This window comes from Cetorhinus maximus, chromosome 3 (assembly GCF_964194155.1).
Source record: "Cetorhinus maximus chromosome 3, sCetMax3.hap1.1, whole genome shotgun sequence".
NCBI lineage: Eukaryota > Metazoa > Chordata > Chondrichthyes > Lamniformes > Cetorhinidae > Cetorhinus > Cetorhinus maximus.
In genome coordinates, this window is record NC_135881.1 from 51,193,413 (window position 1) to 51,217,520 (window position 24,108).

General features: G+C 43.1%; 1 protein-coding gene across 1 annotated transcript in view; it reads right to left on the reverse strand.

The window, feature by feature from the left end:
* Window positions 1-1,076: 1,076 nt before the first annotated feature.
* msrb2 (methionine sulfoxide reductase B2) overlaps window positions 1,077-24,108 on the reverse strand; it is a 47,125-nt gene continuing 24,093 nt past the window's right edge. Inside the window, exons 3-5 of the mRNA XM_078538223.1 lie at window positions 6,115-6,191; window positions 2,702-2,849; window positions 1,077-2,082 (exon numbers count right to left, since the gene is read on the reverse strand). Coding sequence (XP_078394349.1) covers window positions 1,975-2,082; window positions 2,702-2,849; window positions 6,115-6,191 — 333 coding nt within the window. The 3' untranslated portion in view covers window positions 1,077-1,974. The remainder of the gene's footprint in view (window positions 2,083-2,701; window positions 2,850-6,114; window positions 6,192-24,108) is intronic.

A 24,108-nucleotide genomic window follows, 5' to 3' on the forward strand; every position in this document is an offset into this window, starting at 1 on the left:
TTTTCAGTTTCAATTTTTGCCACAAGGGGACAATGATCTGAATTTATAACCGCTCCGGGATATATATGAATATTCTTTATACTGTTTCTAAAATGTTGTTACACCATCACATAATCTATTTGATTTTTATACACATCATTAATGTTTAAGACTAAAGTAGAATGTCATTGTTGGCATTGTATTTTGATCAAGTGAGTATCCTACCAGCATAGAGTGCTTTTAGGACCAATCATAAAGGATTGTCTCCAAATAGGTCACACAAGAGGGGCAGTGCGGTCTTTGCTGTCCGTACTATATTCCAGGCGAAGTTGTAAGTGCTTCATAAAAGGAAATTGTATGGAAGGGAAACATTAACAAGGAATGACACGTCCATTAGCATTGAAGAACCTTTTGTCCCCCTCTCTCAACTACTCCCGAGTGTCTGACTACCTGCCCATCTATTACTCTTGGTTAAGAGCTGAATCTTTGGGGATGGGAGTTACTGGTACCAGTGCCTGAACATTTGGCTTTACCATTTCAAATTAGTAGCAGGTAGAGCTGGGACCCCCAAAGGTGGGGTCCTGGGTATTTTATCTCCGATCCCACTGAAAGATGTAGATGAAAGTGAGACTCGAGGGTTCAAATACACTATGTCTTAAAATGATACAGTGGATCTTGATGGTGGAAAACGTATCCAGGCAGGCAGGCTTCAGCAAGGAGCAATGTTTTGCCACCATGAGGTGAGTTTCACCAAAAGCCAGGACATCCGTGTAGCCATTCACAATAAGGTCATTGGCAGCAAGGACCTTGTTCATGAGTGAATCCTGGAGAGAAATCTGGTTATGATCTGCTGGCAAAGTCCAAGGAAGTAGTAGTGGAATGCAAATTAAAGGTTATCTTACAGTTGAAGAATTGTGGCATTTTATCTTTAACATAATATATGGTTAACCTAAGTTCTTTGCTTAGGAGTGACTGGGTGCCTGATATTAGATGTCACCCATTATTAAAACAAACTGTATTGATTAATACATAACCTGCCTAGTTGTAATCTTTACCTCTTTGTTTTAATTCATTAATTAGAGAAACCTTTTACAATGTTCATTCATAATAGCTCAGGGTAACTACCCATTTTAATGTATTAAATGGCATTCATGAACTTCAGGAATAGATATGTAGATTTTTAAAATTACATATCACATCTATTCACACTATAAATCACACAATTAACCTCTAGCACATCAAACAGGAAACAGATTGAAGAGTCTCGGATCCTGTTGAACCAGGAAATCACAATTGACTGAATACACATTTGAATAAGTGAAATTTTAATTTTTGGCTGGCCTTTTGAATACTGAATAGAAATATTATCTCAATGAATGCCAACAGGTTAATAAGAACAACATCTACATGACATCTTAAACATGGATTAGTTCAAATTAGAGAAATTAGAAGTTTAATGCAGCAAAGATAGAAAGAAAACTTCAAATTCCAGAAACACATCATTTTAGGCAGCCTCCAGAAGAAGTAAGGATAGAATATTACAGGTGGGATTGAGTTCTGATGATTCTACTCAAAATATTAACATATCATTTTATATCTGGTATATGTAGCATTTTCTGTTTTATATATGAGAAATATCACAGATTTTTTATTTGATTTTTAAAAAAATTATTTGCATAAATAAAATCACTGATATTAAGTTAACATTTATTTCTTACAAAATTACATGATTAATAGATTTGTAGCATAAAGTGAAATATGACCTTCACTTGAACTATAAGGAGTGTATCTCCAATATCTTGGCACAAACACTGGTACATACAATTTGCTCTTTCTGTTAATGCAAAATAAATATTTTAGAGAATGGTACCACACAGGAGAAGCCACTATGAAAGCAAGTAGTGGCACTAAATTATGGCACTGACACTGTTGGACACTCAATCTAGGTTAAACCAGTTATTACATAACATATTGCTACATAACATTCCGTGGAAATCACTGTGTAGATTTGGGTTTGAAAGTTAATGCAACGCTATTGATGCAAAATCGATGTCCTGTAGGTTCTGGTCCATCATCAAACACATGGCCCAGGTGCGCATCACACTAAATGGTGAAAATAAAACAAAGAGTTCAGTGGACTTACATGATGCTAAGAATACCTTAGCTGCAGGCTTAAATCTTCAAAATTAAATTGTCAGGTGTTTATGCATGTTAAATATGTATATTTTTATGGGGACGGGCTCCCAGCATCCCCCACCCTATGGTATGCAATAACATGAGCCATTAACATCAAGTATTCAGAACCATTTTTAAAAGTAGCTGGATGCTATAAATCATACATAGATAAGTGTTATAATTATAAGTTCTAAAGTTATCGTATAAACTTTGTCAGTAGCATACTGTATTTGCAAAAAGATAATACTGTAATCTTGTCTATGGCCATCTCACATTTTAACTAAGTATGCCAGGAGGTGCTCCTTTTAGAAAAAAATAAATGTGCAAAACTGGAATTACATTCTACAAAGTTCAGAGAATGTGGCCTTTTTAAAAGCTGGATTCTGCACATTTGTCTCATAGCAATCAATGTTTATTTTCATTGAGAGGAACTGGTTTTCCCCAATGATTTATATTGACAGGAAATTTGGTACTTTAACCACAATAAGGAATTTTGATTGAAAATTGGTAACACTGTTAGCAACATTGGTGTCCTGTTTATATCTACCTTTTTACAAATAACCTCTGTTCCAGTCGATCCCATGGAGTTATCTGTTCGACGTAATGCATTTGTATTGGTTTCATCACTATCCACAGTACCATGAACTTGCCAGAAAGAAGGCCAACCAGTGCCAGAATCATACTTGGTTTCAGAGCTATTGTTAACCATATAAAATGTAACAAATTCATTATGATAAACACAGTATCAATAAATCTCAATAATTCACAAATCAAATAAAAACAGATAAAGAAATGCTGTAATACTGCAATCTATGCAAATAAATAAAGCTTTTAAGATATTAAAATAGAAAAACGTGCTAGATCAGCTAGAAATTAACCCAAGTTGTGATCATAAAGAATCCCGCCATCAACCAGTTTATGGTAGTGTACTGGCTATGTTATGCAACTGGACAAATAATCCCGAGCCCTTGACTAAGAACCCAAAGAACGCAATTTCAAATCAGATTATTAAAGTTTTAGAGAACTTGAAATCAGTTAAAAGAGGATCTGGAAATAAAATCTCTCATTAGTAACAATGTCCACAAAGCTGCTGGATTCTCATAAAAACCCACCTAATTCGCTAATGTCCTTTAGAGAAAAAAATCTGCTGTCCTTATCTATGTGTGACTCCAGTGCTACTCCAGTGTGGTCGAGTCTTAACTGCTCCCTGAACTGCTCCCTAGTAAGCTGCTCAATTGTATCAAAACTGCTGCTCAGTGGTTCAACAAGAAGGTCTACCAGCACCTTCCCGGGGCAACTAGAGATGGGCAATAAATAAAAAAACTCACAACCCAACAATGAATTTAAATGTATTTACATCCAGCACTAAATGTACACGTGATATTTCAAAATTTATTTGATATTTATTGGAATATTACAGCATAGCAGGAGGTTATTTCATCCATTGCGCTTGCAAGGCACTCTGAAAAAGCTATCCATTTAGTTCCACTTCCTTTCTCTCTCTTTATATACTGTTAAATACTTATCCACTTCACTTTCAAAAGCTATTCATTCTGCTTCCAACATTGTTTCTGGTAAGGCATTCATCTCATATCAGCTCTTAGTCTTTCATTTGGTGAAGGTCTTACATTTATGCTCTCTATTCATTAATTTACCAATTATTTTTGTTACACAGAATGCTGGGATTTCTACTGGCATTACGGAATCACATTTAGTGAAAATACAAAATAGGCTGCCTTGTCTGCTATTCCCTATAATCAAGATGACTATTTTAAATCAATCCTGTTCTTATTACATGGGATTCCTAGAGGTGTCAACACAGAAAATGTTATATAACACTGGGATTATGGGATATATTTTCCATTCAATGGCATTCAGATATCAAACGCTTAACAGTGCATACAATATGGACAGGAAACCCAAAACAATTCACAAATGTGTAATTGGAAAAAACATGGAAGCTGATTCAGAGGTGAGTGACCAAAAGTCTGGTCGAAGAGGTGGGATATAAGGAGGTTCTTGAAAGAAGAAGGTGAAGTGAATTCCAGAGCATAGGGTCTAGATGGCTGTACATAACAAGCTTAGATGTTTTCCTGTGAGATATTTTTCTGCAGGTTGGTAATCCATGGCAGTGCCTAACAAAACTCACAGAGGATTGCTGTAGGAGTACATTAAGCATTGATATGCAAATTTTGCCAATTGGAAGATTTAACCCCATCTCTATAACTGCAGATGTAGCAGCCACACACCCACCTATGATGCATACTAACTACTGACCTCTATGTCTGTCTGCCTCTTCTGTACATTGTATATTGTCTGTATCAGATTTCCTGACTCTTTCCATACCCCTCCAACATGCTTTGTTTAGTGCTAATCCCTGTAGCCGACCACCACCCGCCCCCCCCCCCCCCCCGCCCCCTCCAATCTATCTCCATTGATTTGCACCATTTCCTGCCATTCATGAATAATAGATTTCTCAGGACCCCCACATTCATTTTGTTTGTATTCACTTTCTCTATCTCAGCCAGCTCTTGATGATCTTCAGTTGATGGGCAAGGTCAGGTTAAGAAAGAAAAGAAACAAACCAGCAGATATTCAACAATATCTCTAGATCTGTGTCCTAAATATAGAGGAAGTACTAATCATGACACCAGTTTTCCTTTATTTGAAATTCAGTACCTATGCATTTCATGTTGGGGATTTTCAGGAAGGTGAAGTTTATAACTAATGGGGCTGCAAATAGAAGAAAGCAACTAGAAAACCTCTTCTACTCCAATATCAGTAAAATAGACAGCACACAATTCCATTGGCTGTGCATCCTTCAAACGTCCCGCTTACCTGATCAGTCAAAAATCCATCAAGCAGCATATCCAGATTCCCTGCTGGATTTTTAAGTTAATTTATTTTAGTTAAAAAAACTTCAAAAACACTGCAAAAACAAACATTAAAGTAAAACAGGGCAGGGAACTGAAAAAAATTAGATGCAATGAGCTGACATTTTAAAAATTTATTTGCAAAGTTGATCCTCTTTAGAGTCATTCATGAGTTTTGAAAACGCAGAGAAAATGTGGGCAGTCAATTTTTATTGAAAAACTTAAAGTATCTGCATTAACTACTGCAGGCTGACATCTGTAAGTCTTGGATTCTTATTCATTTTTGGAAATCGCATTCTGTGATTCTATCCATTCTGTAATGGACCAGTGATCTTGAACATTTATTACAGCTGTAGCAATCAGGAGGGTGTGGTGACACCAGATACTTCAGTCTTACTTTCCATTTGCACCTATTTTTCATACTTGCTGGTCTATCCTGTTTAAATTCATGGAACTGCAGTTCTGGAAAGGGCTCAAATCAGCATCAACAAAAACAAAATTACCTGGAAAAACTCAGCAGGTCTGGCAGCATCGGCGGAGAAGAAAAGAGTTGACGCTTCGAGTCCTCACGACCCTTCAACAGAACTGTTCTACTGTTCTACGAGTTCCGTTGAAGGGTCGTGAGGACTCGAAACGTCAACTCTTTTCTTCTCCGCCGATGCTGCCAGACCTGCTGAGTTTTTCCAGGTAATTTTGTTATGTTTTGGATTTCCAGCATCCGCAGTAGTTTTTTGTTTTTATCTCAAAGCAGCATTACTGACTCATTAGTGGGTAAATCCTAAATCCAAATTCCAAGCTCTGTTAATATTCACAAGTATAGATCAATGCAAATAAGCAGAAAACAATGCTTTAAACTTTGTACATGACCCTCAAGACAATGATATTCACCTAAAGTTGCTGACAGAGTCAAGAAACTTAGCCATCTTTGATTTGATCACATCTATTCCCATTGGTGCTATTCATTTGTAGTTTTTAAAATTGTTATTTCTGTTTAACCATTTTCTAGCGCATATACTGAAAGACCTTATATACCCACATCTAATGCTGGTTACAGACAATACGACTCTGCTTTGCTCTGGTGGCTTACCTGAACAGTGCAGCATTGCAGCACACACAATGGTACATGCCTTGCTCAGTATTATTCAGATGGATTCCACTGAAAGGCTGCAAACAGTAAAACATTATATTTTATAACGTTAAAAATCACAATCTGCATTTCATAAAAAATGCAACCATGGAGAGTAGACAAAGATGACAAGAAAATTCATGTACTATTTAAATTTAATATTTTTCATCAACCAAGTGTCTGATACACATCACTGTCTTTATAAGTCTCTAAACAAAGTTTCAAAAATATCTACATGGGTGACGTATCTATCTGCCTGATATGGAGTGCATATTCTCTCCCCATAAGAACACAACCCACTTGCCTGAACGTAGGCAGTTCAGCTGTAGCTAGCAAAACTAAAGAATAGTCATTGACCTCATCTCCTCTGAGGATCTTCCCTCCGCTGCTTCCCACTTCATAGTTTCACAACCCTTCCCAATATCCATAAACATGACTGCCCTGATAGACTTATCATTTCAGCCTGTTCCTGACCCACTGAGCTGATTTCTTCCCACTGTTATGACCACAGATGACGTTAATTGCTGCACAAACCAAATCCCAGAGGGATGCTTGGCTTATGGGCCATAATCCTTTTTTTGCATTCTGAAAATGAGAAGAAAATATGCTGATCTCAGCAGTAAGAGTAAGAGGTCCAGTAACACTTTTGGGATGATAGAAAGTAAAAGTAAAAGTTTTATTAACAGAAATAAAAGAAAACTTAAGCACATAAGATTACAGTTACACAGTGAAATTTAGTCTTACAAAAAAAACTCTCGACTTGGCCAAACCCACAAGTAAGCATCTTCCAGGCAACACTCCCTTATAGATGTCTAACTATGAAATCAAGTAATATTATCCAAGGCAAACTGCTGTAGCTTCAATAAAGGCATAATACATGACCTCTACTCTCATCCACTCTGCGGTGGGATCCACTTCAAAATAAAACTGCTTGTTGCAGCCCAAGACCTTTCTGGCTTGACCGAATGGCTGGTTCAAATGGCATCCTCTCCCAGCCCAGAGTTCCAGCTATAGCTCAACTCCACCATCTAGCTCCAGCTTTCTCTATTCTAAGCTCTCTACAGTATCTCAAAACTACCATTTTTGCTCCCTTTCATCTCAGGTCCCATAGTTTTCACAGCTCTTAAACCCAAATCTTTCCAAATGTAAAGTTTTTTACTTCTCTATTTTATCTTTGCTTATGGGTCAATGAAATTTGAACATTTCTTGTTCCACTCCTACTTGAGCCCCCTCCCTCAACTCTTTTTCCAGCACATTGATGAATGTATCGGTGCCATGTCCTGCTCTCGCCCTGAATTGGAAAACGTCATCAACTTTGCTTCCAACTTCCACCTTTCTCTCAGTTTCATGTGGTCCATCTCTGACTCTTCCCTTCCCTTCCTTGACTTCTTGTCTCCATTTCTGGTGATAGACTATCAACTAAAAATCATTATAGATCATCACTAAATCCCACAGTTATGCCAACTATACTTCCTCATACCTTACACCCTGTAGGACTCGGTCCCATTCTTCCTGTTCCTCCATGTCAATCACATCAGTTCTGATGATGCAACCTTCCACACCAATGTTTCTGGGGTTTTGGGTGGGACCGTCCCAGTTTTGCACAAAGTGCAGTAGCAGGTGGGAAAAAGAATGTTTTACCCACCGGCCGCAATGGCGGCTTTTCAAACCACATCGTCCCAAGCCTGCCTCATTAAGCATGCATTCCTGGGAAACACGCCGTTTCACTGGCGAGCGGACTCTGATTCACCCACCCCACCATCACCTCGCTGCTTCCTCACACTGGACACCATATTTAAAGTGCAGACGTGAGCACATTTCTCAGTGCTTCCGGCCCTGGACTGCTGCACAGATGACACGGCCCCAAAAGGCAAAGAAAACAGCAGCCGCCAGATTCAGTGATGCGTCCCTGAAATGCCTTTTGGACGCCGTGCAGGCCCACCGTGATGTCCTCTACCCCCACTCTGGCTGCAGGAGGGCCAGCAACATCACCAATCTGGCTTGGGAGGCAGCGGCAGCATTGGTCAGCACCAACACCCTGCAAAAGAGGACAGCCACCCAGTGCCGAAAGAAGATGAATGATCTCCACCGTTCCGCCAGGGTAAGTCACTCTTCTCATCACTCTCAACTCTCACACTCACAAACCCATCACACATCCACAGGGCCCTCACTCACTGCCAGTTCAAGGGACATCACCACTCACTCTCACACATTCACCGTCATTGTCCTCATCCCGTCCATGGCACCACTCACCACCCATGCAAACCATCTGGCCTGGCAGGTGTCCTGCTTACACTCTCTCCATCTGTCTTCATGCAGGGCAAGCTGGCACACAATAAAAGGGAGAGGTCATAGACTGGTGGAGGAATGTCTGAAATCAAGGTCCTCATGGTCTTTGAGTCATCCAGCTGGCCAGTGATGATCTGGACCGTTTCTGTGCTGATGGTGAGGTCGGCGGTACTGAATCCAGCAGTGTGACATCCACCAGGCAGCCACCCTGTGAGTGATGTGTCCTGTGTCACAGGTCACTGCCATGCACTAATTAAATCTCCTTGCTTTCGCAGGCACATGTAGGAAACAGCCGAGGAGTCCATGAGCCAGGTCCTCAACTCAAGCCCCGAAGACACCTCAGAAGAGGAATCTGCTGAAACCCAAATTGAAACCCCATCACAGCACTCGCGGCTGTGTGTAGAGACACACACCTTGGTGGGGCCAAGCTTTAGTGTAGCCTCGGGGTCACAATCTGGTGAGCACATCACACTGTCTGATCCACAGCAGGTGGAAGCAGGGACTTCCCAGGCGTCCGGTACTTGGAGGACTGCTGTAGACCAGGAATCTGCTGAGCCCGAGTCACATGACAAGCCTCTGGCCTCGGTCATACCTCAGTTGCTGGAGCTGCAAAGGCAAGCTCGGGAACATCAGGAAGGGATGTCCGCTACACTCCTCAGATTGCAAGGCATGATGGAGGAGTCCGTTCACCTTCAGTCTGAGGTGATAGCGCAGGCATGCCAATGTCAACACTGGTAGGATGGCATCTTGGTGCAGGACATCGGTCCTGTACTGCCACAGGGGCTGAACCTCATCGCTGATGCCATAGTTGGCCTCCAACAGTGTCAACTTGAGAGCGGTGCAGGGCAGCTCAGTCTCATTCCAGTTTCCCCCTATCCTCAAGGAGTCAGTCAGGGGCTCTCAGGCACCCATAGGGAGGAGGATCAGCAGGTGCACATCCCGGGGCCATCCACCAGGTGACTCTGGGAGCGTCCGGCCCATCCGAATTCCTGTGACCCCAGTGGATCCAGCTCCACAGGCCAAGGAGGGTGCCACTGCCACACCGAAAGCAGACTGGGGCCCTCCAGGTCTCGGCCCTCCAGAGGACGCCCATCAAAGTCATCAAAAATAGGGCCTGGCAGTCAGCAGGCTGCCTCCACCTCTGCTGTGGATGTCCGGGGAGCACCAAGACATAACGGCAGTGTTAGGAAAGTTAAGATGTAGTTGCGCAGCCTGGTCACGTGTGTTAATCACTTGTACATAATTTCACCTTGTTAATAAGCTCCCAAGAGTGTCGCTTTGCCTATGGCTCCTTGTTCTGATGAGCAGTGTTCGTGTTGTTCACCTGTCCTGCACAAGATAAAGGCAGGTCTCTCACCCCAGGGCCTCTTCCCTGTGCTTTGTGCAACTTTCCCAGCACACTAATGGTGCGCCTTCACAGTCACTGGACACATCAGTCATGCCTGCATCGCGATGGGGCTTATCATAGCTGCCAGAATATCCTGGGTCAGTGGCACAGAGTTCCGTCATTCTCTGTGTGTGCTCCCAGCACCTTTGAGTTGCGGCTGGCACCCCCATCTCATCAGCATCTGTGTCCGATGACAGTGTGGTCCTGAAGGGTTCTGCTCATGAAGGATGCCATAGGATCCCCGCTGCACCTCCACGATATGACCCTGTTCACAGAGCGAGTGCAAGCTGCCATCAGCCAGACAGGAGTCAGACATTCACATAAGCTATAGGAGGATTTATGGGGTGTCCCCACTGCATGTCGTCATCCTCATCCTGGAATGTAGAAACTATGGGCATCTGCTGTGTCTCCATGACAGGGGCCTTTTCTCAGAGGGTATGTGCACTGCCGTTGGCCAGACTGGAATCAAACATGCACAGATGCAATGTGAGGATCCATGATGTCTCCTCACTGCATGTCGTCAACATCCTCCACAAATCTAGCAGCTATGAGGGCCTCCCAAGCCTCCTGGCTCGTCTAGCAGTGTGATGGCCTCATCGCTGTCATCCTCTCCTTCAAGGACCTCCTCCCCCTCATTCGAGGTCATCCTCATTGGAAGGTACATGCAGTTCCTCCACCCATTGCAGCGCCAGGTTATGAAGGGTTCAGCAGGAAACAATGATGCATGACACACTCTGTGGACTGTATTGCAGGGCTCCACCAGACCAGTCCAGGCACCGGAACCTCATTTTCAACATTCCAATCATTTGTTCCACCAAGTTGCGAGTTGCAGTATCAGCCTCGTTATAGCTTCGCTCTGCTGTAGTCTGAGACCACCGTCAGGCATCATCAGCCACATCCTCTGTGAGTAGCCCTTGTCCCTGAGGAGCTATCCCTGCAGCCTCTCTGGACCCTGGAAGATGTCAGGGATCTGAGACCTACTGAGAATGTAAAAGTCATGCACACTCCCTGGAAACCTTGCACAGACCTGCAGGATGTGTTTGTGGTGGTTGCACACCAGCTGAACATTCAGCGAGTGGAAGCCCTTGTGGTTGACATAGTTGGCCGTTTGTTGCCATGGAGATCTGAGTGCCACATAAGTGCAGTCAATAGCACCCTGCATCTGTGGAAAATCTGAGATCTACGCAACTCCCAGCGCTCTTTCATCCTGGCTTTCCTGATCCCAGGCAAAATGCCTTTGTGAAGATGGCTTCCGTGACCTCATGGATGCATTTGTGGGTGGTGGCTTGCATTATCCCACAGAGGTCACCTGTGGAGCCCTGAAAGGAGCCACTGGCGTAAAAATTGAGCACTGCCGTCACTTTCACAGCCACTGGCAGTGGATGCCCTCCATGTCCCTGTGGCACAAAATCCTGCTGCGCGTGGTAGATGTGACCAACCAGCTCCCTGGACATGTGCAGTCTTCGGCAACACTGGTTCTTGGTCATCTGCAGGAATGAAAGGCAGCCTCTATAGACCCTGGGTCTAGCTAGGCACCAACCAGCGATCGCTCTCTGTGGCCCATCAGCAGTGTGTGTGGGAGCCCCAGCCGCCCCTTCTTCCCAAGGGTGCTGCTCCACCATCTCCAGACCCCTCAGTCGCTCTCCTCTCCTTCGTCTTTGCTCTCTGTAAGCATGAGGTATCTTGCTAGGTCACCAGGCTCTATGCTCCTGATGTACTCCTCCTGCAGGATGAGGGAGAGAGATGCGTGGGTTAGTTTTGGCGTATTAAGTCTGAAGGCCCCTTAATGCTTCCTGGAGAGTGCTGGCCACCACTTGGGTGGCCAAAGATTAGTGCGCTGCATGGCAGCCCGAAACCCCACCCACCTCCGCTCCACTCCACCTGACCGATTGGCGGCAGCCTTGCCCACTGGACTGCATGTTGTGCTCTCAGCTCTGGCGCAGGCATTCTCCTAACCCACACTGCAAGGCTGCACTGTTAGCTTGAACCACGGGGGAGACTAGTCCAAACCGGGATGCTGACATTGCAAGGGGCTGTGAGCACCTCCACCAGTGACCACTCCATAGCCAGCTTCGCAAGGAGATTGTACAAAGTGCCCAGTCGTCCAATTGTTCTACAGTTGACTGAAATGCTCATTAGTTTGCAATCTATGCCCGAGGGGTGAAAAGCTCTGGAGAACTTGGTGGCAATTTCATGACTCTGCGTTGCTTGAGTGGGCAGATAAGCTCGAAGCCCGACTTCAATCATGTCCATAGGATCATAGAAAAGTTACAGCACAGAAGGAGGCTATCTTGTCCATGCCAGCCCGAGGACACCCAGGTGCCCTTTCTAATCCCACCTTCCTGCACCCAGCCCATAGCCCTGCAGCTTACAGCACTTAAAGTGCAGATCCAGGTACTTTTTAAAAGAGTTTAGTTCCTGCCTCTACCACCAACTTGGGCAGCAAATTCCAGACACCCACTACCCTCTGCGTAAAAAAGTTCTTCCTCATGTCCCCCCTACACCTTCTGCCACTTATCTTGAACCTATGTCCCCTGGTTCTAGAATACTCCACCAAGGGAAACAATTTTATCCTGTCCACTCTATCTATTCCCCTCATAATTTTGTACACCTCAATCAAGTCACCTCTCAGCCTTCTTTGTTCTAAAGAAAATAACCCCAACCTATCCAATCTCTCCTCGTAGCTACACTTTTCTAACCCTGGCAATATTCTTGTAAACCTCCTCTGCACTCTCTCCAGAGCTATTACGTCCTTCCTGTAATGTGACCAGAACTGCACACAATACTCCAGCTGTGGCCTCAGCTGTGGCCTCACCAGTGTTTTATACAATTCCAACATTATATCCTTACTTTTATATTCTATACCTCTGCCAATGAAGGAGAGCATTCCATATGCCTTCTTTACAACCTTGTCTACTTAAACTGCTGCCTTCAGGGACCTGTGCACCTGTACGCCAAGATCTCTCACTTCATCTACCCCTCTTAGTATATTCCCATTTATTGTGTAACTCCTGTAACTGTTTGACCTCCCTAAATGTATGACCTCACACTCCTCTATGTTAAAATCCATCTGCCACTTTACCGCCCACTCCACCAATCCATCTATATCGTTTTGGAGATTATGGCTATCCTCTACACTATCCACTACTCGGCCAATCTTTGTATCATCTGCAAATTTCCCAATCGTGCCCCCCCACGTTCACGTCCAAATCGTTAATATATAACACAAACAGCAAGGGTCCCAACACCAAGCCCTGTGGAACACCACTTGAGACAACTTTCCATTCGCAAGGGTATCCATCGACCATTACCCTTTGTTTCCTGTTACAAAGCCAATCTTTTATCCAGTTTGCCACATTACCCTGAATCCCATGGGCTTTTACTTTCCTGACCAATCTGCCATGTGGGACCTTGTCAAATGTCTTGCTAAAATCCATGTACACAACATCCACTGCACTACCTTCATCAACCCTCTTGTCATGTCCTCGAAGAATTCAATCAAATTTGTGAGGCAAGACCTTCCTTTAACAAATCCATGCTGCCCATCCCTGACTAGTCCGTGCCTTTCCGCATGACAGTTAATCCTATCTCTCAGGATTGTTTCTGCTAATTTGCTCACCACCAATGTAAGACTAATTAACTGGCCTATAATTGTTTGGCATTCCCTTTGATCCCTTTTTAAACAATGCAACTACGTTTGCATTTCTCCAGTCCTCCAGCACCTCCCCTGTATCTAGTCAAGATTGGAAAATCATCCTCAGAGCATCTGCTGTCTCCTCCCTGACTTCCTTCAGCAGCCTTGGAAACAATCCATCTGGCCCTGGTGACTTATCAACTTTCAAGGATTTCAACCCTTCGGGTACATCCTCTCTCTTTATGACTATCCCATCCAATATCTCGCAGTGTTCCTCCTGGGCTACTATATCTACATCCTCCTTTTCCTTTGTAAACACGGAGACAAAATATTCATTCAAAACCCTTCCCACAGCCTCTGCATCTACACACAAATTTCCATCTTCATCTCTGATAGGTCCCATTTTTTCCTTAACTAACCTTTTAGCATTAATGTATTGGTAAAACATCTTTGGGTTATCTTTAACTTTACTTGCTAATTTTTTTTCGTGCCCTCTCTTTGTCAATGTGGCTGTATCTGAACTGTCTCAGCTGTGGAGGAATGGTCACTTTATACAAGGTTTCCCTAATGCGTGGCCACACCCCACTGCATGTGCTTGTGCACTACCATCAACCGCAGTGCAACACTTGCCCCCCCCAACTTGCCTCAACCACAGTACAGCCCTTGTCCCCCCCACAACTCACCTCAACCACAGTGCAGCCCTTACCCCAGCACCACACTGTCAGCAGCTGGGAAAAAGCGACCTGCCTGTGCCCTCACCTGAATGTGCGGTGCCTCAACCTCGAGGTCCAACAGACGACCCTTGTGAGCGCTGCATTCACCTCTGAGTCGCCCTCAAAGTACAGCATGCCAGCTGAATGCCTTATAAATGCTGTTGTGAAACACGTCAGTGTACAATCAGGTCAACGTGCTTGGATGACCCAGCATCGGGGGATGATTCCGGCAAGCTGGGCTTATATTGATATGCAGATGTATTAGAATTAAGTTCCCAACGTGTAGCGGTGGGAAATGCGGCCCGTCGTTGACGGGCAGAGTGGACGATTGCAAACTGGTTTCACGGTGTCATGAAACCGATTTTTGACATTCCCGCCATATTGTCTGCCCACCTGCCTTGATGCCCAACGCCAGCGGGCACAGAAAATTCCGCCCGTTCTCTTTTTTCATCAACCAAGGATTCCCCTTAACTCTGGTTGATAGGACCCTCAACTGTGTCTGACCCATTTCCCACACTCTGCTCCTGCCCTTTTCCCTCCCTCACAGGACCATGATAGAGTTATCCTTGTCCTCACCTTCTACCCAACCAGCCTCTGAATTCAACGGATCAGTTTCTGCTATTTCCATCACCTTCAGTGTGATGTCACCACCAAACACATCTTTATCTCCCCTCCTCTTTCAGCATTCCAAAGGGACCGTTCCCTCCGTATTGCCTTAGTTCACTTCTCAGTCATCCCCAACACCCCATTCCCTTCCCACAGCACCTTTCCATGCAAATGCAGGAGATGTAACACCTACCCTTTTACTTCCTGTCTCCAAGCTCAAGACCCCAAACATTTCTTCCAGGTGAAGCAGTGATTTACATGTATTTCATTCAATTTGGTCTACTGTATTCACTGCTCACAGTGTGATCTCCTCTACATTGAGGAGTTCAAACCCAGGTTGGGTGACCACTTTGTGGAACACCTCTATTCAATCCACAAGCTTTCTGTGGCCTGTAATTTTAATTCTCTACCTTGCTCTCACACTGACATCTCTGTCCTTGGCCTGCTGCACTGTTTCAGTGAAGCTTAACGCAAGCTTGAGGAACAGCATCTCACCTTTCAATTAGATACTTTACAGCCTTCTGGACTCAACATTCAGTTCTACAATTTCAGACCACAAACTCTGACCCCCATTTTCTTTCCTTGTTTTGTTTTTTTCTTTCAGACAGCAGCACACCTGCTCTAGCCATGTCTTTTGTTTCGTTGTTTCTTTTCTTGTCCCATTACCATTCCCTTGGCCCTGGAGGACTAACTTTTCTGTCATTCAATCTCTCCAGTCTTCCAACCTAACAAAGAACTTCCTTTTGTCCTTGCCCCCACCCACCCCTTGTTCAAAACCTATTACATCTCTAACTTTTCCCAGTTCTGATGAAAGATCACAGACCTGAAACGATAATTGTTTCTCTCTCTACACTGGCTGAACTGCTGAGTTTTTTTTCCCAGTGTTTTCTGTTTTTAAAGCTAAAGCTTATTAGATGGACAAAACACTGCCAGAGCTTCATCAATTAAAACGGCCCAGCTTACTGCTGTGGGTTACCTGGTTTATCTGAATCCTAGCCCTAAGTTGCACGCCTACTCTCCAGGTTCCATTGGCGAGTCAGGTCAGCATTATAAAGAATGTTTTGCTGTACTGCACACCTACCTAATTCTGCTATCAGATTACTAAGTCTATCACAGACCTCAAAGAGACCTTGCTTATCCTTCCTCCCCAAGATGAATAGTTCGTTGTTAGACATATGCCAAATGGGAGTGTAAGCATTATCTAGGTGGACTGGTGCTATCAGGAGCTTCTCACAGGTGGCAAGTGCTCACCATAACTGACACGAATGCACTGTCATCCTCCTCCTGGAGTGAGGTCAACTGCAAGTATGCAGGTCTTGTGGCACTAAAGACACAAGAATGAAATAGATCAACCTCCATGTGGCTGACAACAAAAGGAACAATTTTTTATATGGGTTTTGTGACCTTATGTGGCTTGCTGAACATGGTCAGCTGATTAAACGAATCAACTTGCTTGTAGAATGATAGAAAATAGCATCATGGTGCAGGCATGCTGATACAGCGCTCAGCGCCAATTTGCAACCTTACACAATGAACTTTGTTGGCCTGAATGAAAGGAGAAGATCAGCACAGATTCTGGCTGCTATCTTGGGGCTTCTACTATGAAGTAAGCGTGTATGCTGAATGGTTGAAAATAGAATCAGGTTCAGCTGAGATGCTCTTCATAGTCTCTCCATGCTTGCTGATCCACATTGCCTAAAGTAACGCATGAAGAATAGATGCTTGAGTGAGGTACCTGAAAGCTGTGCTGTAGCATACAGGAGGTGAGAGTTGGAAAATGTAGCAGACATTGAAGGCTTCGTAAGAGCAGTTGGAAAATCTCAAAGTTGTAATGCCTGAAGCAGAAGTGATCAGAGTAGAAGAGCTATCTCAGTAACAAATATTAACTGAGCCCTTCGGAAGGTAGCATTGTAGGCACCTTTGGCAGGTATTAGCATTTCCAGGGTGGATCAGAGTAAGAAAAGACAGAATTTATAGCCAGGTTGGTGAGAAAGTAAGCAAAATTGTACAGGCGATGAAAGGGCAACTTCTTTAAAGAACTAATAGACAACACTGTTTTAGCCACAGTAAAAGGCTGTCCAATGCATCCAAATGTGAAAGCTAGGAAGGTTAGGCAGCCGAAGGCAAGGAACCAAAAGCAGAGGAAAGTATGTAAATTAAATAGCAAGTCAAAAGTCAGGGAAAGTCATTGCCATATATGGAGAAAAGTAATACAAACATTACCAGGTTCCAATTGACTTCAATTTTGCTAGGGCACTTTGATGCCATATTCAGTCAAATGGTGCCTTGGTGTTAAAGGTAGTCACTTACACCTTACCTCTAGAATTCAACTCTTTTGTCCATGTTTAAACAAGGTTGTAATGAGGGCTGAAACTTAGAGACCCTGGCAGAACGAAAACTGAGCATCGTTGAGCAGGTTATTGGTGAATAGCACTGACAATGACATCTTCCATCACTTTGTTGATGACTGAAAGTAGACTGATAGGGTCGTAGCTGATCAGATTTGTTCTGTTTTTGTAGACAGGACATACCTGAGCAATGTTCCGTATTGTTGGGTAGATGCCAGTACTGAAAAAAGCTTGAATTGGGATGGAGCACAAGTCTTCGGTATATCTTCACTACAGTTAGAATGTTGGCAGGGCCGTAGCCTTTGCTATGTCCAGTGCCTTCAGCCAATTCTTGATATCAGATGGAGATAAGTACACTCCACTAATCAACTAATCAGCCTGATTAGATCTACTAATTAACCTGATTAATTGATTTGCATTTTTTTAAGGGTAGGCCACAGTTATGTGAAAATTTTGCACTGAAAAGCAACTTGTGTGGCCTCTCGTCATGTGCACCTTTATGAAGACAAAAATGCTTTGTATTCACCAAAAAAGATTTGAGTTTCTTTTTCCCCCATTATCCAAAATAAAACAATTACTCTTTCAATTATTTGGTCAACCTTAAAAATCACTGCCGTTAAGTTGACAAAATATGTCCCACGCTTTTTGGTGACCCTATTCCCGATACCTCACAGTGGATCAGAGTGCTCACGATTGGGACTTGAAGACAATACATTGGCTGCTCTGCTTCTCTAATTCTCCTTATTCTTTCAATTATATTCAAACAAGTAACAAATACAATAAAATTGAAATACTCTGGCTCTCTCTCAGCTCTCTATTTTAAGTATGGTTTGGATGGTAGCTATTGTTATTTTCTGGAAAGCATGCCCCTTTAAAGCTTGCCTCTTCAATACAGCCAAATGATAACTGAGGAATTTGTAAAGGTTAACCAGAAAGAAAATAAACATTCCACTGCGGCAGTATGATGGTGCAACCCATGGCAGAGTCATCTCCATTCTAACAGGTCTCTAGCAATAGCTACATTGTGATTAAAATGTGGGGTCCTCTTGGTGAGATTTTCTACTTTTTCTCCTCATGTAGAGGACAGCTATTAAAATTTTTGTGTGGCTGCTGCTGATAATGAACAAGAAAGAACTTGCATTTATTTTTTCAGAATATCTCAAAGAATATCTCATATGTCTTCATATGTGGCTGGTCCAGTTAAGTTTCTGATCAATGGTAACCCCTAAGACATTGATGCTGGGATATTCGGCAATGAGTCAATGTTAAGGGGATTGTGGATTAAAAGCCTGCTGTAGGAAACTCAGAACTACAAACCAATTGTGCAGAGGAGAATTTGTTTAATATTCTTACCACTTTGGAAGGCACAATTACTGTGGAGAAGCTGAATAAAATAAACCCTGAAACATCAACTTTGAATATTTAAGTTTAGAATGTTTTTGGTTTTTAACTGCAGTCTGTTCAGAATCCAGCGTGGGCTATTGGGAATAATAACTCCTCAGTAACATAAACAGTAATGACGTGTTTCACTATGGAAGAAACTAAATGTTTAATCTAGAACTATATGCAGGATTATTTCAAATGCTAGAATCACAGTGGGACCTTTATTGTTGCGGTAACCAATGATATTTTTTCAGTTTTACATACACAAATTTATCTGCATAGTTTAAGGTTTTGACAATATTCCAAAGTAAATGAAACTTACATGTTCACTGAATAAAGATGCTTACATTATAATGATGGAAAATAAATCTTTAAACAAGGAGATTTACGACTGGAATATGACATGAGAGAAAATGCCATATGTCTTTAACTGAATACAATTATTTATATATGAGTCTGTAGAAGAATAAAGTAGTATTTTCTATATCCTGGCATACAGGCATCCCTCAATATTATTACACCACAACTATTCATGGACTGGCATATTTGTTTGTTTCATATCTTCACACACACTTTTTTTCCTTTGGGGAATAGTGGGGAAGTGTTGGAAGGATTAGCAGGCTGATTTTGAACCTGTTGAACCATGTCATAAACGTTCCTGCCACAGCCAACAAGTCCTGGAGTGGAACTTGAACCCAGAGCTTCTGACTCAGAGGCGGGGTGCCACAAGACCTCCACATGGACTAGCATGACATAAAATAAACAAAGTGCATTCATATATACAGCTTATTGTACAATAATGATATGGTGAAGAGATAAAGAACTGGGGACATAGTGGGTTAGTATATGACCCTTTCACATCTAGGATCTGGGTGTGAATCCAGTTTAAGTGTGATTGAAGCTTCCTCTCTTCAGCAATCTATGGAGTTCTGAGCAGGCGTGGGCTCCCAGCTCAAAAAGCACTCAACTGGCAACTTGTTTAAAGAGGCTAAAAGGATTTTTTATGTTCTTGGTATCATATGTGGTGTTTCAAAGGAGGAGTTTTGTTTGGTTAGCCAAAAAATTTGCCTGCTCTCACTGTAACATTATTTTGCAGAATAACAGAAGTACACTGATGCACAATGCAGGCCAGGGAAGCAGGTCATTATTACACAGCCAGATTAGGAGAACTAAGAAAAAGTGTGTCTCCACAGCCATCACCTGAATGGAAATTGGTCAATCTACTTTGCATCAGCTGCAACAAAATTATGCAATTGATGATAAACACACCTTGGACCTGAACTTCCGTGGAGTGACCATCGCAGTCAGATTGCCACTCTGCTCCAAGTTTCTTACCTGGAAATCACATTATCACAGAATCACTGTATCTTTACAGTGCATAAGGAGGCCATTCGGCCCATCATGTCTGCACTGGCTCTCTGAAAGAGCATTCCACCTAATCCCTCTCCCGTGCCTTATCCCAGTAACCTTGCATGTTCTCTATTTTCAGGGAGCAATCTGATTCCCTTTTCAATATCTCGGTCGAGCCTGCCTCCACCACCTTTTCAGGAAGTTTGTTCCAGACTCCAACCACCCTCTGGGTGAAAAAATATTTCCTCATATCACATTTACTCCTTTTGCCAATTATTTTGAATCTGTGCCTTTTCGTTCTTGATTTACTCTTGAGTGGGAACAGTTTCTCACTATTTATCCTGTCCATACCCCTCAGGATCTTGAATACCTCTATCAAGTTTCAAGTCTCCTCTTAGCCTTCTGTTCTCCAAGGAAAAGAGTCCCAAACTCTGCAATCTATCCTCATAGTTACACTTTTTTATCCCTGGAATCATTCTGTGAATCCTCTCTGCACTCACTCCAATGCCTTCACATCCTTCCTCAAGTATGGTGCCCAGAACTGGATGCAGTACTCCAGATGAGGCCTAACTCGTGTCCTATACAAGTTCAATATGACCACCTTACTCTTGTACTCAATGCTCCTATTAATAAAACCTAAGATACTATATGCCTTATTAACTGCTCTCTCAACATGCCCTATTATCTTCAATGACCTATGTATGTATGTATACACTGAGGTCCCTCTGTTCCTGCAACTCCTTTAGAGGCTCTCCCTTTATTTTATACTGTCTCACCATATTCTTTCTGCCAAAATGAATCACCTCACACTTCTCTGCATTGAACTTCATCTGCCACTTGTCTGCCCAATCCACCAACAAGTTTAAGTCCTTTAGAAGTTCAAGACTATCTCCATCACAGTTGACAACATTTCCAATCTTCGTATCACCTGCAAATTTTGAAATCATGCCCTGCACACCACAGTCTAGGTCATTAATATATATCAGGAACAGCAAGGGTCCCAACACTGACCCCTGAGGAACTCCACTACAAACCTTCCTCCAATCTGAAAAACAACCATTTATCACTACTCTCTGTTTCCTGTCTCTCAGCCAATTTCTTATCCAAGTGCCTATTTTCCCTTTTACTCCATGAGCTAGAATTTTGATCAGAAATCTGTCGTATGGCACTGCATCAAATGTCTTTTGAAAATCCATACACACCATATCAACAGTGGTTCCCTTGTCAAACTTCTCTGTTACATCCTCAAAACACTCCAGCAAGTTAGTTCAACATGGTTTTCCCTTAATTAATTTGTCATGACTTTCCTTAATTATCCTGCACTTGCCTAAGCGACTATTGATTTTATCCTTACTACTGAGGTCAAACTGACTGGTCTGTAGTTGCCAGCTTTACCCTTGCATCCCTTTTTGAACAAGGGTATAACATTTGTAATTCTCCAGTCCTCTGACACCTACCCTGTGTCTAAGGAAGACTGGATGATTATCACTAATGCCTCCACAATTTCCATTCTCACATCCCTCAATACCCTTGGATGCATCTCATCCAGTCCTGGTTCCTTATCAATTTTAAGTTAAGATAGCCTTTCCAACACCTCCTTCCTCTCAATTGTAAGTTCTTCTAGTGTACCAGTTACCTCCTCTCTCATCTCAGCCTGGGTAGCATTTTCTTTCTTTGTAAAGACAGATGCAAAGTACTCTTTCAATACCTCCGCTTTTTCTCCAGCCTCCACATGCAAGTCCACTTTTTTGTCCCTAATCGGCCCTTCACTTTCTTTTACCACCCTTTTATTATTTATGTGCATGTGGAAGACCTTGGGATTCCCTTTTATAATCGCTGCCGGCCTCTTTTCATGCTCTCTCTTTGCTCTTCTTATTGGTTTCTTCACTTCCCCTCTGGTCCTTCTAAATTCAGCCTGATTCTGCATTGTATTTTCTACCTAACATCTGTTGTACGTGTACTTCTTCCTTTTCATCTTTACTTCTACCTCTCGTCATCCAGGGTGCTCTGGATTTATTTGTCCTACCTCTCCCCTTCAAAGGAATATATCTTGACATTGCCTGCAATACTTTTTCTTTGAAGGTGGCCCATTGTTCAGCCACCATCTTTTCTGCCAACATTTGATTCCAATTGTGAACCTGTGCCTGCAGTTCACCAATCTTATTAACCACACTCCACGCATTCACATATATGCACATTAGCCATGGTTCAGGCTTTTTTACTTTCCACCTTATTCTGACCCCATCTAATGACTTACTGTTGCCTACTCTAATTCTATCAAACTCTCCAAGTATTCTATCTATCTTGATACTACTCTCTGATATATCCTCGTTATCAGTTGACACTTCACTACTTCCCATTGCCAGCTTTTCTCCTCTGCATTCTGAAATTCCCCTCCGATTCTCATCCCCCTGCCAATCTAGTTTAAACCCTTCCGAACAGCGCTGGCAAACCCCCCCCGTGAGTACATTTGTCCCAGTCCTGTTAAGGTGTAAGCCGTCCAACTTGTACACATCCCATCTGCCCCAGAACCGGCCCCGATGCCTCAGAAATCTAAAGCCCTCCCTCCTACTCCATTTCTCCAGCCACTCCTTTCTTGCCCAACCTTCAGACTCAGGCCGGGCAAGAACTCGCTAGTGCTCCTGCGGCCTTGTGTTGAGAGCTGGTGAGTCGGAGGTAAGGAAGCCACACCCCTTTGTTTTACAGCACTAGCTGCCATAAAGCAGGTAAATCTAAAGGTCCAGCCGCTTTCTGAAGCCAGGGGTAAGTTAAGTTTGTAAGATAAGTGGATAGGATTGGGTGGTGGGAGGGGGTCGGTTGGTCAGTGGGGGAGGGGTCAGGTTGGGGGGGGGATCGTGTGGTCATGGAGGGGGTTCGAGTGGCTGGTTGCATGGTCTGAGTGGGTGTCTGAGTGTGGTCGGGGGGGGGTTGGGTAGTCAGCTAGGGGATGGGGGTGTGCGGTGGTCGTGGTTGTGGGGGTGGGGGGGTCCAGATGGTCATCTGGGTGATTAGTTGGGGTGTCAGGTGGTCAGGTGGAGTCCAGTGGGTGAGGGCATTACTATAGTTACCCAGGACTTAGACATGGTTTCAATTCTTATAACTCCTGCGTAACTATTAGCGTAAGACAGTAGGAACCCATCTGAAGTTTGTGATTTCAACCACATTTCAGATGTTTCCCAGTGCAGGGCAATTGCCCAACAGAAGGTTGACCTTCCTGGGCAATCCTTACCTGGGGACTTGCGCAGCGCAGATTTTGGGGGTACCCCCCCAGTTACAACGCCCCAGAGCTCGGAAGTAAGGGCCCTTGAAACTAAAGGAATATTATATTTCAGAAGTATAACTGACAGCAAATCCATAGTTGTCTCCCCATCAGTTGCATTCCTTGTGAAAATCCTGGTGCCCAGGGAACAACAGGCATCCAAGATCCACAAATCTGCCATCAGTTGCTGGCAATGCGGGGAACCACTCCTGTGTTTGCATTCAGTAGTAATCAAGTTTCCACATCACACAGCTGAGCCGGGCAACGGCACACGATTAAAAATATATAAAAGGGAGATAAGGAGGACCCTCTCTCTATACATAAGTGGAAAAGCATCTCAGCTCTATATCACTTGCCAAAATTTAATCATTGTTATTGCTGCAGCAGCTGACATTTTTTTCATTCACATATAGACAGACCAGTGAGGGATTAGCAGTTACCTGGAAGCTTTCAATTTACATTGGTATTTGCATTTGATGTTTATATATAAATCTTTTCATATGTAAATGAAAAAACTTGTTAACCCCTGATTGAAATGTGATTATGAACAAATGAAAATGTACTCCTATTGTGATTTTTGAATGAGGTATCACCAATACCGAACTGGTAATTGTTCTTTGCATTATTTATGACCTAGTTTAAACTACAGCGGGTAATGTGGTATCAGGAGCGGTATGGGCAGACAACCATGATTCTATTGCTTGCTCTTCAGTTGGGAATGCACGAATTCTTTGCATGTTTTCTTCCACACTCATTATAAAGTATGAAAGAAAGCTGACAAGATCACAGCCATTTTATGTCTTTCTACTTTTAAAGGTGATACAGATAAGCAGTAATACATCCTAAAGGTTACAATTTAAAAGTCAGTTGTACATCAGCTGGGGTACATTGCCACTTCCAGGTTTCACTATCACTAGCAAATTGATATTCACATGAAACTCTCAGCACTGAATTGCAACTTTGGCTCTGGTAATTTGGAAGAGATT